Genomic DNA, 13869 nt, shown 5'->3' on the forward strand with positions numbered 1-13869 from the left:
TGATGCTGCTTGGCCTGCTGTGTTCATCCAGCTCTACACCTTGTTGTCTCTAATGTGTTACCTAGCTTTGTCTAGATGGATTTTGATTTTACAGGGACACCTAATTAAAAGTTTTCGACAGTGTGGTGATTACAGAATTTGTGAAACATTAATGTGATTTTAGTAAATTTTGTAAAATTGATATTTGAGGAAGGATCCAGTGAGTTGGTGCACATTGAACCTATGTGATTGTAGGATATGCACATGTTAAACTCCATCGTTATGGATGCCAAAGACCGGCAGTTGTCACTTATCAAGCCCCACGATATTGAAAATACATAAATTTTATGGAGTGCAGCCAATATATCCACACAAACAATATGTTAGATGATTGAAGATTTAATATTGTTGTCCTTAGGTGAAGAATGTTGACCATGCCATTGGTAGAACTCTGTTTCGATTGATTTGTTTCAGAGTTGTTTTCTGTCCATTTGAATCATTACATCAGATGAACGGAGCCTTAATTTAAGATGCTATCCAAAATTCAATACCCCTGACAATGTATGAGTATACTGCACTCAAATGTAACTTTGGCTTAAGTATGTATCAGCTGGATTTACATAATTCAGAGGTAAGGGTACTAACAACTGATGTTTGTGAGACATCTGCAGAGATTTGTCACTATCACTGTCACTGATATTGTAAAACATGTACTAACATTTGTATGACATGAAGGAACATTGCCCACCTGTTGTAAGACCTTTAAGACCAGGAGAGGGATTTCTTTCATTGCAGGTCAATGCAAGGTTTCTCCTTAATAAGATGGCTCCTCTTCTTCCATCATTATCTGTCCCAATTAATCAGATAGAAACATTTGAAGACTTGGCTTGGGGCTGAGTTCCTGCTGCTGCAGCCCCTGATAACTGTTCCTTTGTTCCAGTAACTTCGCAGGAATGCCACTTTTGAAAACAGGACAGGAATGATTGTAAATTTTTTTTCCTCATAGGTTCTATTTCAGTTGAGAGCATGAGATACAGAAGTAATTGATCTTGGTTTAGCCATGGTTAATTTATTGAAAGGTTTTGGTTATTTTAGATCAATAATAATGCTGGTTCTCACCGGTGTACTTGATGTTTGTGTAATCACTATCATGTCACTTGGTTTTCCTAGATAATGGATTTTTGCTCCTGAAATACAGTTCATTTGGAACTGAATGCTCTCAAGCCAAATTCCCTTTTGAGTGCTGTGTCAAAGATCTGTTGAGATTCAGATTTCACATAGCAAGGACAAGTTTGCTTATCTATTATCTGTCAATATTACAGTTCATTTGCAAGATCAATTTAACATAGGGACAAGGAAATGGCCTTGCATTCTTCCAGTACTGCAATGTCTGGGAAGCATGATTCTCTCCTTGTGCAAAATTACATTTCTAAAATAGACTTGTTCTGTAACCCTTAGTTTGTCTCCCAATGCACCTTGCTATAAGAGTCTTGAATTGCTGTAGTCCTGAACTACATCAGTATACCAACATTGTGACAGTAATAACAGTCTTTGTTCAAAAGAATTAAAATCACTTGAGTCCAATATTCCTGGAATGGGGAGGGCTCATCAGCCATGTAACTGGGGCAGTTGAGTGAATTTGGAACAGAATCCGCTGTGCCAGAAGCGAAGATCAGTGCTTCTGCATCTTTAAGAATATTCACCTTTGTTCTGATACATACAAATGTACAAATTAGGAGCAGAAATAGGCCACTTGGCCCCTTGAGCCTGCTCTATCATTCATTAAGATCACGGCTGATCTGGATACTCCACATTCCTGTCTACCCCGATAGCCTTTCACTTGCTTTCCTAAAAAATAGTATCTGCCTTAAAAATATTCAGAGGCTCTGCTTCCACTGACTTTTCAAGAACAGAAATCCAAAGAAACGCAAGCCTCTGAGAAAATAATTCTCATCTGTCTTAAATAGGTAACCCTTATTTTTAAAAGCAACCCTTTACTTGTAGATTCTCTCGCAAGAGAAATGCCCCTGTCACATCCAGGAATCTTCAGATTCGAGTCTGTTTCAATCCAACCACCCCTTACTTTTCTAAACTCCAGTGAATACAGGCTTATCCTGTCAAACCTTTCTTCACAAGACAACTCTCCCATTTCCAGGTATTACTACCATAACTTTCTTTGAACTTTTCCACTGCATTTACATCCTTTCTTAAATAAGTAAACCAACACCATACACAGCAATCCAGATGTGATGTCACCAATGCCCAGTACCTTTGAAACATCATCTTCCTACTATTGTGTTCAATTATTCTTGCAATAAATTGTAGCATTCTGTTACTTTCCTAATTACCTGCTGTCCCTGCAGATAACTGAGCAATTCATATACTTGTATACCCAGGTCCCTCTGTATCATAGAGCTCTACAAGTGCTCATCATTTAGATAATCTACCTTTTTATTTTTCTTGCCATGTTTCGTGTTTTTCCACATTTGCCATATCTTTGTCCACTCACTTCACCTATCTATATCCCTTTGTGGCTTCCTTGTGTCCTCTTTACATTCCTAACCTTTTTTTGTGATTAGCAAATTTGGTGAACTTAAACTTAATCCCTTCAATCGAAGTCATTCATATAAGTTGTAAAAACTTGGAGTGCCAGGACAATTCCGAATAGCACACCGTGTGTTAAATCTTCACAACCGGAATATTACCCATTTATGATTATGCTCTCTCTTCTTATAGCAACCTAATCTTCTATTTGTGCTTACATGTTGCCCTTCTCCCGCCTTGAGGTTTTATTTCCCACGATAACCTGTGAGGCACCGTATCTAAAGCTTTCTAGAAATCAGTGCGTCCACCAGTTCCTCTTTATCCTCTTGTTACTTCAAGGAGCTCCAATAAAAATGATTTTCCTTTCACAAAGCCTTGTTGACTTTGCCTGATCGCTAAGTGCTCTGTTATAACGTATTTAATGTATTCTTGCACTTGCTCTGTGACAGATGTTAAACTAACTGGCATGTGCTTCTTGCTTTCTGTCTCCCTTTTTGAATAAAGAATTTATATTTGCTATTTTCCAATGTAATGGATCCTTCCCCGAATCTAGAGAAGTTTAGAAAATTAAAACCATTGCATCAACTGCCTTACTAGCCAGTACTTGTAAGATTCTAGGATGAAGTACATAGGACCTGGGGACCTGTTAGCATGCAGCTCCAACAATTCGCTCAGTACCACTTCCCTGGTGATTATCATTTTCTTGTTCATTCTTTCCCCTCCTATATGTCCAGATTTAGGGCTGTTTCTGGGATGTTACTTGTAAACACTACAGGTGAAGACCAAGGCATAATAGCTGTTAATCTGCCATCTTGTTTTCCATTATTAATTCTGCGAGCTCACATTCTCTATGACCAACGCTGACTCTGTTAACTCTTTTTTTCCTTTTTAAAATATCGATGGAAAGGCTTACGTTTTTTGTTTTATATTTCTAACTGCTTTTCTCTTGTACTCTAAATTTTCTCTCTGAATTAATCTTTTGTCATTCTTTGCTTTTTTAGACATTCTGCCAATCTCCTAACCTGCTACCCATTTTTTGCACTTTTTAAAAGTTTAACGCTGTCTTTAATTTTTCTCAGACTGGGCCCTCCCTTTGGATTTTTTTCTTGGTTGGAATGTTCTCTTTCTATATAATCTGAAATATCTCCTGAAATGTCTGCGCTGCTATATTTACCTGTTCCATTACTAATTTTCCAGTTCACTTCAGTTCTGCTGTCATGCCCTCATAAGTTCCCTTTATTTCAGTTCCGTCATGGACCCACCTGGCCCCCTCTCCAAGTGAATATAAAATTTAAACACTGAAGTAATTAATAAATCCTACCTCATTGCAAGATGCCGAGTCTTGTATAGCCTGCTCTCCATATAGCTCTAGCTCTGAGAAACAATCCCGAAAGCATTCTATGAACTCCTCTTCTATGCTGTCTTTGTCCATGTGATTTTCTAGTCTATATGTAAATTAAAATACTTCATGATTTTTGAGAGCCTTCCTGACGAGCTCCCATTATTTCTTTGTTTATATACCATCATGCTGTATAGTTTGTTAGGGACACCACTCTCACAAGCCTTATTTTGCCTTTATCATTTCAAATATCTACCAAAATATCTATGCTTCTACCTCCTGATTTCCTGAACTTAAACTATTCAGCATCCCTGTCCATTGTTCTAATACTTTAATTAGTGGGCATTTACTTTTTTATTTATTCAGTGTATTGCCACTGATATTGTGGCAGTCAGTGATTTCAGAAGAAGTTGAATCTGGAGAGGCTGTGATTCGAATATCAGTCTGGTATTGCTGGACTCTGCTATGTAATGTTTAATATTTACCATCCGCGGATGGCTGATTCTCAATCCTGACTTAACTTTGGAGGAAGTGGGAGGAAACTGGAGCCAGTGTGGCATCAAATCATATGATTTTGTTATGGTAGACTTTGTTATGGTAAATAATAATGCGCTATTTCATAGCATTGCTGAAACTTAACCTGTTGTGCCAGGTTAAATTGCAGTAAACTCGTAGAACTGTGCTTTTACATCAGTTAACAGAATAATAGTTAGAGATGAAGTTTTCGATAAGCATAGTGCCCTGAAAGATGTAATCTCCATTTGAGGTATAATTCAAGTGCTGTTCTATCGCACAATCAATCAATAACATTAAGAATATTGGAAGATCTCTCAGGTGGAAAAATAAAAGCCATTTAGTCTTTGGCTGCAGTCTTTTTCTTGTCCCTCATATTTAGCACAAAAAAGTCTGATTTGTATGTATGTAGTGTGCTGGATTATTAAAGCACTCTGCCTTTTAATCAGCTCTGTAGTGAGTTAAGTGTCATATATCAGGAACAACACTTTCCCACCTGAAGAAGAAAAAAAATTCAAAGGTGAGTCAGTTGAGCCCATTGGGCACATTCCCCAGTGTCTAACTGAGAGTTTCACACAAGGAATAGCATATAATGGGCAAAAGGGAAGACCAAATAATTGTGAAAGGTGGGGCAATTAAATGGAGACAATTTGAGTATTGATTTTGTTTGAACAATGCCGTGGTAGGTTAAGTACTAGTGTAAAAAATCAGAATTTTAAAACAGTATTCCGTGACTCAGTTATAACTGAATGAAACAATTGGAACATTGTACTTTTTGGTGGATAAAGTAATTCTCAAGTTGTAGGATGCGTCATCTACAGCATCTCTATTTCTTTGTGAATTGCTGTGATTGTATATGGGTTGGAAAATCCATTTGTTCCACTTCAACACTTTTTAAGAAGTAAAATTTTCTCACTTTGTATGGCAGTTCATGTTGATTGAACTCATTTTGTGTGTTTAGATAGATTATATTTAATAGTTGTAACTGATAATGATTCTGCTAATTCTATACCTGACCTTATGATGTGGCTTTTAAATTTCTCCTTTGTTTTGTTTTGTGACTCGATATCTTAATGCCATCTGTATATTAATTTCCAATATTGCTGACATTAGTCATATCCTCCAGTTGATTTGTGCTTCAGTGGGATGAAAACGATCCTGTCACTTGGGTATAGTACTTATTAAATAGCTTTGCTCAAAGCCGAGTTGAACTGAAGGATCTGTTTCTGTCCTGTGGAAGTCTATGACTCAATGACTAGACAAGACTTATTTATCATATGATTTGATGCCACACTGGCTCCAGTTTCCTCCCACTTCCTCCAAAGTTAAGCAGGTTAGGTGGATTGCCTATGGTAAATTGCCCGTAGTATCCAGGGGTGTGTAGGCTAAGTGGGTTAGCCATGGTAAATCTGTGCTTATGGGGATGAGGTGGGGGGCTGGGTCCGGGTGGGATGCTCTTCGGAGGGTAAGTGTACAGTCAATGGGTTGAATGGCCTCTTCCTTTACCATAGGGATTCTATGATCAAGGCAAAATTAAATGAGGAATTGTCTTCAGGTTTAGACTCCAAAGTATCACTATTTTTATACTTCAGTACTGCTATTACATGTTATTGTAGACAGACTGGGCTGTGACTTGTAATTACATTGATGAGGGCTAATCTGTATTCTTTGTGTGTTCTGGCCCATGTTGTAGTCTGGTCCATTGTGTCTTCCAGATTTGTGTGTTTTAACTCTGCCTAAACTGCTATTTATAATTAGTGTAGTGCTACTGTCTGTCATCTTTGCAAGGTTGCTCCAAGTCCTGAAGCCCTTACACTAGGATCTACTTGATTAAGAAAAATTAAATGTAGGCAGGACTTGAATATGAACCCTCAGGCTTGGAAGTCTCTATTATAGATTTTCGAAAAGGAAATGCGCAACTGGGCAAAGTGGTGGGTTGGAGACCAAAGAGAAATTATAGCACTGTTGTTGGGAATACCTCCGAGAAGGGAGGAGCAAGATGGAAAGTTTGCTATTGGCCAAAAGATTTAAAAAAGCAGGCTGGGCCGTATGAGTGTCTATCTTTGTGTGTAAGTTTATGTTTGTGTCTGCTGGAGTTAAATATGGAGGCCTTTCTTACAACGATTTGTTTCAGTTAAGCTATTTTATCTGATTCATTCAATTATGCCTTCACTGATTCTCAAACTTTCAAAAGAATGCTTGACTTTTTTGAGGCAACTTTCAGTTCTATGACTTCTTTAAATTTGTAGTTGGTATTTCCATGGCTTTCTATTATATCTTAATGTTGTTTCTTGAAGTGCAAACACATAGAATCTTTAAAATGCTATAAAAAAAGCTAATTCTGACAAATTGTCATTCTGCAAAATGTACTTTATGATTTCTTTGGCTGACTTCCTGTAGGTATCAACTATTTGCTAGTGTTTTCTATAGTTCCTAGTTTGGCATTTGTTCAAGGTAGTCATGAACTGGAGCAGTGAGTGGGGCAGTTGAAGACCACGAAGCTTGATCATATGCACTTGTAGAGAGGTTGATGGTTGAGGAGAGGCAAGAGTGAAAGTACCTGAGTTACCATAATGACTGTGATCAGCTAACTCCATGCAGCCAGAGCGTCGGACCTGCAAACTTTTCTAGTTTGAATACTACTGAGTAAAGGTAGAAATATCAGAATCTACTCACATTTGCAATAGAAATCCACTTGCCTTCTACACTTGCGCTTTAGAACATTTTAATGCTTTGAATTATATGTATTATTCCTTTATCAAACTTACTGAAAAAAATGTGTTCTGAATAAATAAAACAGAAATTGCTTGAAAAACTCAGCAGTTCTGGCAGTATCTGATTAGAGAATGCAGAATTAATGTTTCGGGTGCTGTAAGCCTTCTATACTGGATGAATGTTAGTTTAAAAATCATCATTAAGGAAGAAATTAAAGATGTAGAGCACTTTCAGTTCGATCAGGTTAATCATACTTCTGCCTCTGAATACAAAGATTTGAGGATTCCTACAGGCCTTGAATATATAATCTAGAATAACTTGTAAAGTTCAGGTTGCATTATAGGCAGTATTGTCTTTTTCAAATAAGTCTTTAAACAGAACCTGTGTATTGAGATGTTCACATAAAACATCATGACGTGTTTTGGGAAAAAAAGTTGTTCTCCAAGTGTTCTGACCAACAGTCCTTCCATAATTAGTTTCATCAAAAACAAATTAATGGTCCAGACCTGAAACATCAGCTTTCCATTCCTCTGATGCTGCCTAGTCTGCTGTGTTCATCCAGCTCTACACCTTGTTATCTCAGACTCCAGCATCGGCAGTTCATTCTTCCTTAATTAATTTTCTTCCTGTTTTTGGTCTTTGAGACGAGGTGCACAATCCTTGGTGCAATCACTCCCCTTCAGAAGTAATCCACTGTTTGTGAGGAGGTTTGTGTATTCTAGAATTAAGCAGGATGTGATCTATAAATAGATTAATTATTGCTGTTGAATTTGTCTTACAGCACTGAAATGTAGAGGAATAATTTTTTAAAAAAAACTGCAGATTATGGGAAGAATGTCAAATTTGTATTTAACTAAGATCTTTCAAAACCTCAGGATATCCAAAAGTGCTTTACAGGCAGTGAAGTGTTCTAAAGTAGGAACCACATGTACAGTTGGGCAGAATCTTGAGTAAATAGATGAATTAAATGTTTTGAGTTTAGACTCGACTCGGTACTATTTTGTAGAAGGATTCAACCAGATGTGTTCACCCTGTTTTCTCCACAGATGCTGTCTGACTTGCCATGTGTTCGCAAGGTTTTCAATTTTTGTTCAAATTCCTGTAGGGTTTTGTGGTATTGTGTGCTTAAGTGTTCATTTTTTTGGTTTGAACCTAACCGGTTGGGTCACATTTCTGTTGTATTTAAATTTGAAATCTGGATAGTGCAAAAAGTTGGATTTTTATTCCTCCTACAGAATAATAGATCATGGTTTATAAAATCCTCAAAGTAGTTTGACCACCTAGATAAATGCAGTGCAATTACCTTTGGATTCTGGCCTTCAAAGCATTTTCTGCTTTAGCATAATGACATTCTACTAATTTCATCTTTAGTCAGTAACAATATTTTTGAATGACTGCTGTTGCAATAGTAATTTTCATGTTCATCAATACAAACTGCTGCAGGACAAGTGCCTTACCTGAGTTTCAAACTTAGCTTTCAGGAAAGGATGTGCCAGCTAATTTCCATTTTTCATTCTGCAGCATTGTATTGAATTCAGTTGGGATTTGGGTTTGTGCAGCATGTTGACCTTCAGGCACATACGATGATAAAGATGGCTCTATTTGTTGCAAGACCCGTATTTTGGGAGGCTCGGTCAGTTATTTCAGAGAGTGACTAAATATCCTTGTGACTGTAACTCACCCAATTCAAAAGTGTTGGGAAATCTCAAAGGATTGAGGTGTGAGAATAGGAATTTAACATTGATGTGCAAAGCACAAAATAGCACACGAACAGGCCTTTCAGCCCTCCAAGCCTGCATTGACATATTTTACCCTTCCATACTAAAACTGTCTTCATTTACAGCATCCTTGATGTAGTAAGCAATTTTGAGGCAGAATTTGAAATATTCTATTGACAGGGTGAAAAGAGGTTTGTACCAGTCTTGCATGATAAACAGCTTTTATTTTGTTCGTGCTATCTGGTTTTTAAACTGCTTGTTGGGCTCTGCTTTGCTCTGAAAAATGGAATTCCACTGTATAGATCCCATTTTGTTTAAGAAGGAGAGCTTCGCATTTATATAATGCTTTTCTAGATCACTGCATGCCTTAGCTTTTACAGACAATGAAGTACTTTTTGAAGTGTAGTAGCTGTTCTAGGAATCAAAGCAGCTAATTTGCTTTTAGGAAGCTCCCACCATCAACGATGTGATAATGACCACATGATCTGTTTTCGCTGAGATGTTGATTGAGGGAATGATATTGGCTAGGACTCTGGGCATAACTCCTCTGCAAAACAATGTCATTGCACCCAAGCAGGTATATGGGACCTCTGCTTAACATTCAGTGAAAGGCATTACCTCCAGTAAGGAAATACTGCTTTGGTGCTGAACTGGAGTGAGAGCTATGACTTTGATAATTTGATGGTTTTTATTTTGGAGGAAACAAAATTGCAGAACCCATGTCTGCCCAGTTGGCAGTTACTAACCCCAAAAATCAACTAAATTGATGAGACTGATTTTGTAGATTTTTTTTTTGTAAATTGTGTCGACTGATTTTGAGTGCAGAGTGAGACTTCGTTTATGAGACACTGCCAATTTCATTTGTTCACTGTTTTCTGGCTTCAGACCACCTATTTCAGATTGCACTGCTGGAAGCAAGACAGATCAGTTATACGTCTTGAAGCAGGATTTTTGTTCCCAATTCACAGCAAGATTTGATAAGTGTGATAACTTGAGTGAGGTCAGGCCATTACTGTATTAAACCTTTGTTAGACCAGACCATGGGTGGGCCTTTGGCTACTTCTAGAACTGCATTTCCTAGTCACCAACTCCACTCTCTTCACCCTGACAATTTTTAGAGGTTCAGCCAGACCACTCGCAAATATAAATGCACCACACAGCCAAAGCTGCGGCTGCTGCCTTGCCAATATTGCTAGGAGTCTGCACTCCGGGCCTACCAAAACCACGAACCACTGCTGTCTTTGCCATGAGCCATGTAGATAACACCTTTTGTCTTCTCCTCGTGTTAACCAGTGTATTCTCAGGGGAAAAAATAAGCTCCTGAATTTATAATTAATACCTGTCCACTAAAAACAGTTTGTTAAATAAAGGCTGAGTGATACCTGGTGAGGTTGGGTTGTCAGGTCACTAAATTAATTTCATTTGAAATCTACAACCGAAATACTGTTGTAGCAAATTGTGTATCATCATTTTGGGAAAAAAAGGACCTCTTCTTCACATACACATCATCAAGTGGGTTCAAGCTTAACTTCTCTAAGTAAATAATTGAGTCTGATATTTTTATTGCTTCATGGATTTGCAGTTGAACATGTCAGGGAAATGAAATCTATTTTATGTAAAGTGCATTTATTGTAGCAGTTTTAATAGGCAAATGATCAGATGTGCATGTTAGCTATAAACCAAAGCTGGTAGTTAAAGTGGACATCTTTCAAACTAATAGTTATATACACACAAATAACAGTACAAGTCTTTTTATTAATTTCTTTGTAAAACATAAAATTGGAAGGCAGTGAGCAGAGATCAAGCAGTTAATTACAGAAGAAGAGGAGAATGCGCGAGAAAAGACTCCTGTATAACACGTTGAGAGTTGGATTAATCACCACCACCTCATGGCTGAGGAATAGTGTGCAGAGAACTGAAGAATAAATCTAAATATAGATAATGTGAAAATGGAAGGAAGGAGAAATAGTTGGCACCAACAGATTTTTTTCAGCATCAAAATAACATCTGTGTAAAAACGTTACATTGAGTAGAATTTCCATGCCAAACTGCAATCTGTCAATGTTCATTCTATGAATTTTTGTAAGAAACAAAATCTTTTGTTTTTGTTTTTGTGTTGCAGTGCTCAAAAGCTCATATCCTTTTTTTCTGTTCATATAATTCAGTGTTTAAATACTGCCAATAGCTCAGGATGTGGCTGTTATTATGTGGAGATGCCAGTGTTGGACTGGGATGAACAGGGTCAAAAATCACACAACACCAGGTTATAGTCCAACAGGTTTATTTGAAAACACAAGCTTTCATAGCTCAGCTCCTTCATACTACACCTGAGGAAGGAGCTGAGCTCCAAAAGTTTGTGCTTTCAAATAAAGCTGTTGGACAATAACCTGGTGTCGTGTGATTTTTGATGATGTGACTGTTGGCATGTTTTTGTTTGAATTCAGTGAGATCTATCATGCAATTTCATTAATGCTTTTTGGTTCTAAGCTGTACGTATCTCAATGAAGAAAACCAGTAATAGATCAATATTGCATTGATCAATGCTACTGTTGTTGCAGATTTTCTTAGTCATTCTGAAACTTTAATTTCTCATCTGTATTTGTGAATTATCTTGTTTCTCTTTTCTTAGAAATCAGACTGGGAGGTAGCCGTGAAATGCATAAACAAGAAAAATCTGTCAAAATCTCAAATTCTGCTTGGGAAAGAAATCAAGATATTAAAGGTACTTTATGTCCCTTTTATTTATTACCAGATAAAATAAAAGTTGAGAAATGGTCTGTGGTGCTTGGATTTTGATTTTCTCCACTAAAAGTCAATATTCAGATAAGTAGCTGTTGTTGACCATCCCTTTGAAACAATACTGTGCAGTGCTGTTACATTTTAGATCCTGACTCAAAAATTCTAGTTTGACTCCTAGATCCTGAAACTAGATTCAAATTGGCAGGTAATAATGGACAATGTGATATGCTTTCCCAGTATACCAGTGACATTAATGTTTTATTTATTTATATTGTCATGTTGGCAGTTTCATTCTTTGGACAGTACTGCGACTTGGAAATTGCATTAGATTTAAAACCAATCCCATTTGCACCTGCTGTGGCACAGCACATGTTTGTGTTGTGATTTTCTTTCATTTCTTTTCTGTGTTTCTTATATGAGGCACCCAATTTAAAATCAAATCTTAGGACAGTGCTTCAATTTGTTTGTTTTGTCGCTTTCCAAAATACTTCCCAGTAGCAAACATATAATAAATAGGACATTAATTGCACGGAAAATGTGGATATTTCATTTGCACAGGTGCCCGCTTGGTGTTTAATCCTTGTCAGCGTAACTGAGTGTGTGTTGCTTTGTTGCAACTTTGATATTCGATGACTTAATGGAAATTAAAGATTGAAGATCAATGGTTTATACAAATGTAACACTACAGAAGTGGGTGTAGAAGTAACAGCTGAATACTGCTCACCTTTGATCAATTCAGTTTGGTTATTGTTCTGAACTATAGGAAGCAATTTGGGCAACCACATTTAAGAGGTTAAATTCCTATATTTGTTATAGGCAGCACTACCTGCTCTTATTGCATTCACATACACAGCTGAAATTAAAGGGCACTGAAGAGTAAATATTTTCAAGTTCAATGACTTTCGCTGTAGTTTTAATACATTTCAGTTACAAATTCTGTGCTTTTCCTTTTAGGAGCTTCAACATGAGAACATCGTAGCACTTTATGATGTTCAGGTAAGATAGTTGATTCTGGTTTGTTTTTGTCACTTTCAGTACTAATTAATCTTTTAAAGAAAATTTATTAGAGGTATCATTTCGACTCAACTGGCTAAATTAGTTAATATAAATGTGTCTTAAGATCTTCTACATCTGACTCTTGGGGACATGGTTAATTTGATTTTACAGCTGGAAGTTTAAAATAATTAAGGAGTTTATGATTGAATAGAAATATTTTCTATCCAAGTCTTTTTTTTTTTTGAGGGTGTTTTTTTTGCTAAAGCCAGTATTAACCACGTGTAGCATTATCATTGTTTGACTGCCAGGGCATGGAGTTGTGGTAATATCACTTGCAGAAGGTTTATATGCAGTTTTCTAACTTTTGTCTCTAACTTTGATCACTAGCCAAGAGGTTACCAGCATTTAACCTGCTTTTAGAAGATGACTTGTGCTTCAGTGCACTTTTGTGCATTGTTGCTGCTATTGAAGTGACACATGAGAATGCATCTTTTCTTCACGAGGAATAGTTTAAATAAATTGGGCACAAAGAAACTGAAAACAGTAGACTAAACTTCTACTTTAAGATGTATTCCATATTATTTGCTGAGGAAAAGAACACCATTGGAACATATGTCCCATTATTGGTTATCTAGTTGTTATCATCTTGAAGAGAGAGCCCGAGGATTGCTTATGCCTTGAATTGCCGTACGGATTTCATTGCTCTGGTTTTATCATGGAAACAGTACCTCTCCCTTGGCCACCTTGAATTTCATGAAGCTGCTGCATCTGCATGTTAACTACACATTAAACTCATCACATGAAATTGTCTGAGACAACAAGGTGCAGGGCTGGATGAACACAGCAGGTCAAGCAGCATCATAGGAGCAGAAAGGCTGACGTTTCGGGCCTAGACCTTTCATCAGAAATGGGGGAGGGGAAGGGGGTTCTGAAATAAATAGGGAGTGTGTGGGGGGCGGATAGAAGATGGATGGAGGAGAGGATAGGTAGAGAGGAAACAAACAGGTCGAAGAGGCGGGGATGGAGCCAGTAAAGGTGAGTGTAGGTGGGGAGTTAGGGAGGGGATAGGTCAGTCCAGGGAGGACGGACAGGTCAAGGGGGCGGGATGAGGTTAGTCGGTAGGAGATGGGTGTGCGGCTTGAGGTGGGAGGAGGGGATAGGTGGGAGGAAAAACAGGTTAGGGAGGCGGGGATGAGCTGGACTGGTTTTGGGATGCGGTAGGGGGAGGGGAGATTTTGAAGCTTGTGAAATTCACATGGGAACCCTGCAGCCCAATGGTATCAATGTGGATTTCACAAGCTTCAAAATCTCCCCTCCCCCCCCCCC

General features: G+C 37.7%; 1 protein-coding gene across 7 annotated transcripts in view; it reads left to right on the top strand.

Annotated features, from left to right (window-relative positions):
- Positions 1–13869, top strand: part of ulk2 (unc-51 like autophagy activating kinase 2) — a 114775-nt gene that overhangs the window by 3322 nt on the left and 97584 nt on the right. For all 7 annotated transcript variants that reach the window (XR_007264824.1, XR_007264823.1, XR_007264825.1 and 4 more), the window contains 2 exons: positions 11438–11530; positions 12502–12543. Coding sequence is in view for 4 of the 7 variants with exons in the window: in XM_048612493.1 (XP_048468450.1) it covers positions 11438–11530; positions 12502–12543 (135 nt within the window). In the remaining 3 variants the exon portion in view is untranslated. The remainder of the gene's footprint in view (positions 1–11437; positions 11531–12501; positions 12544–13869) is intronic.

Source organism: Rhincodon typus, chromosome 26, assembly GCF_021869965.1.
Source record: "Rhincodon typus isolate 14 chromosome 26, sRhiTyp1.1, whole genome shotgun sequence".
Classification (NCBI taxonomy): Eukaryota; Metazoa; Chordata; class Chondrichthyes; order Orectolobiformes; family Rhincodontidae; genus Rhincodon; species Rhincodon typus.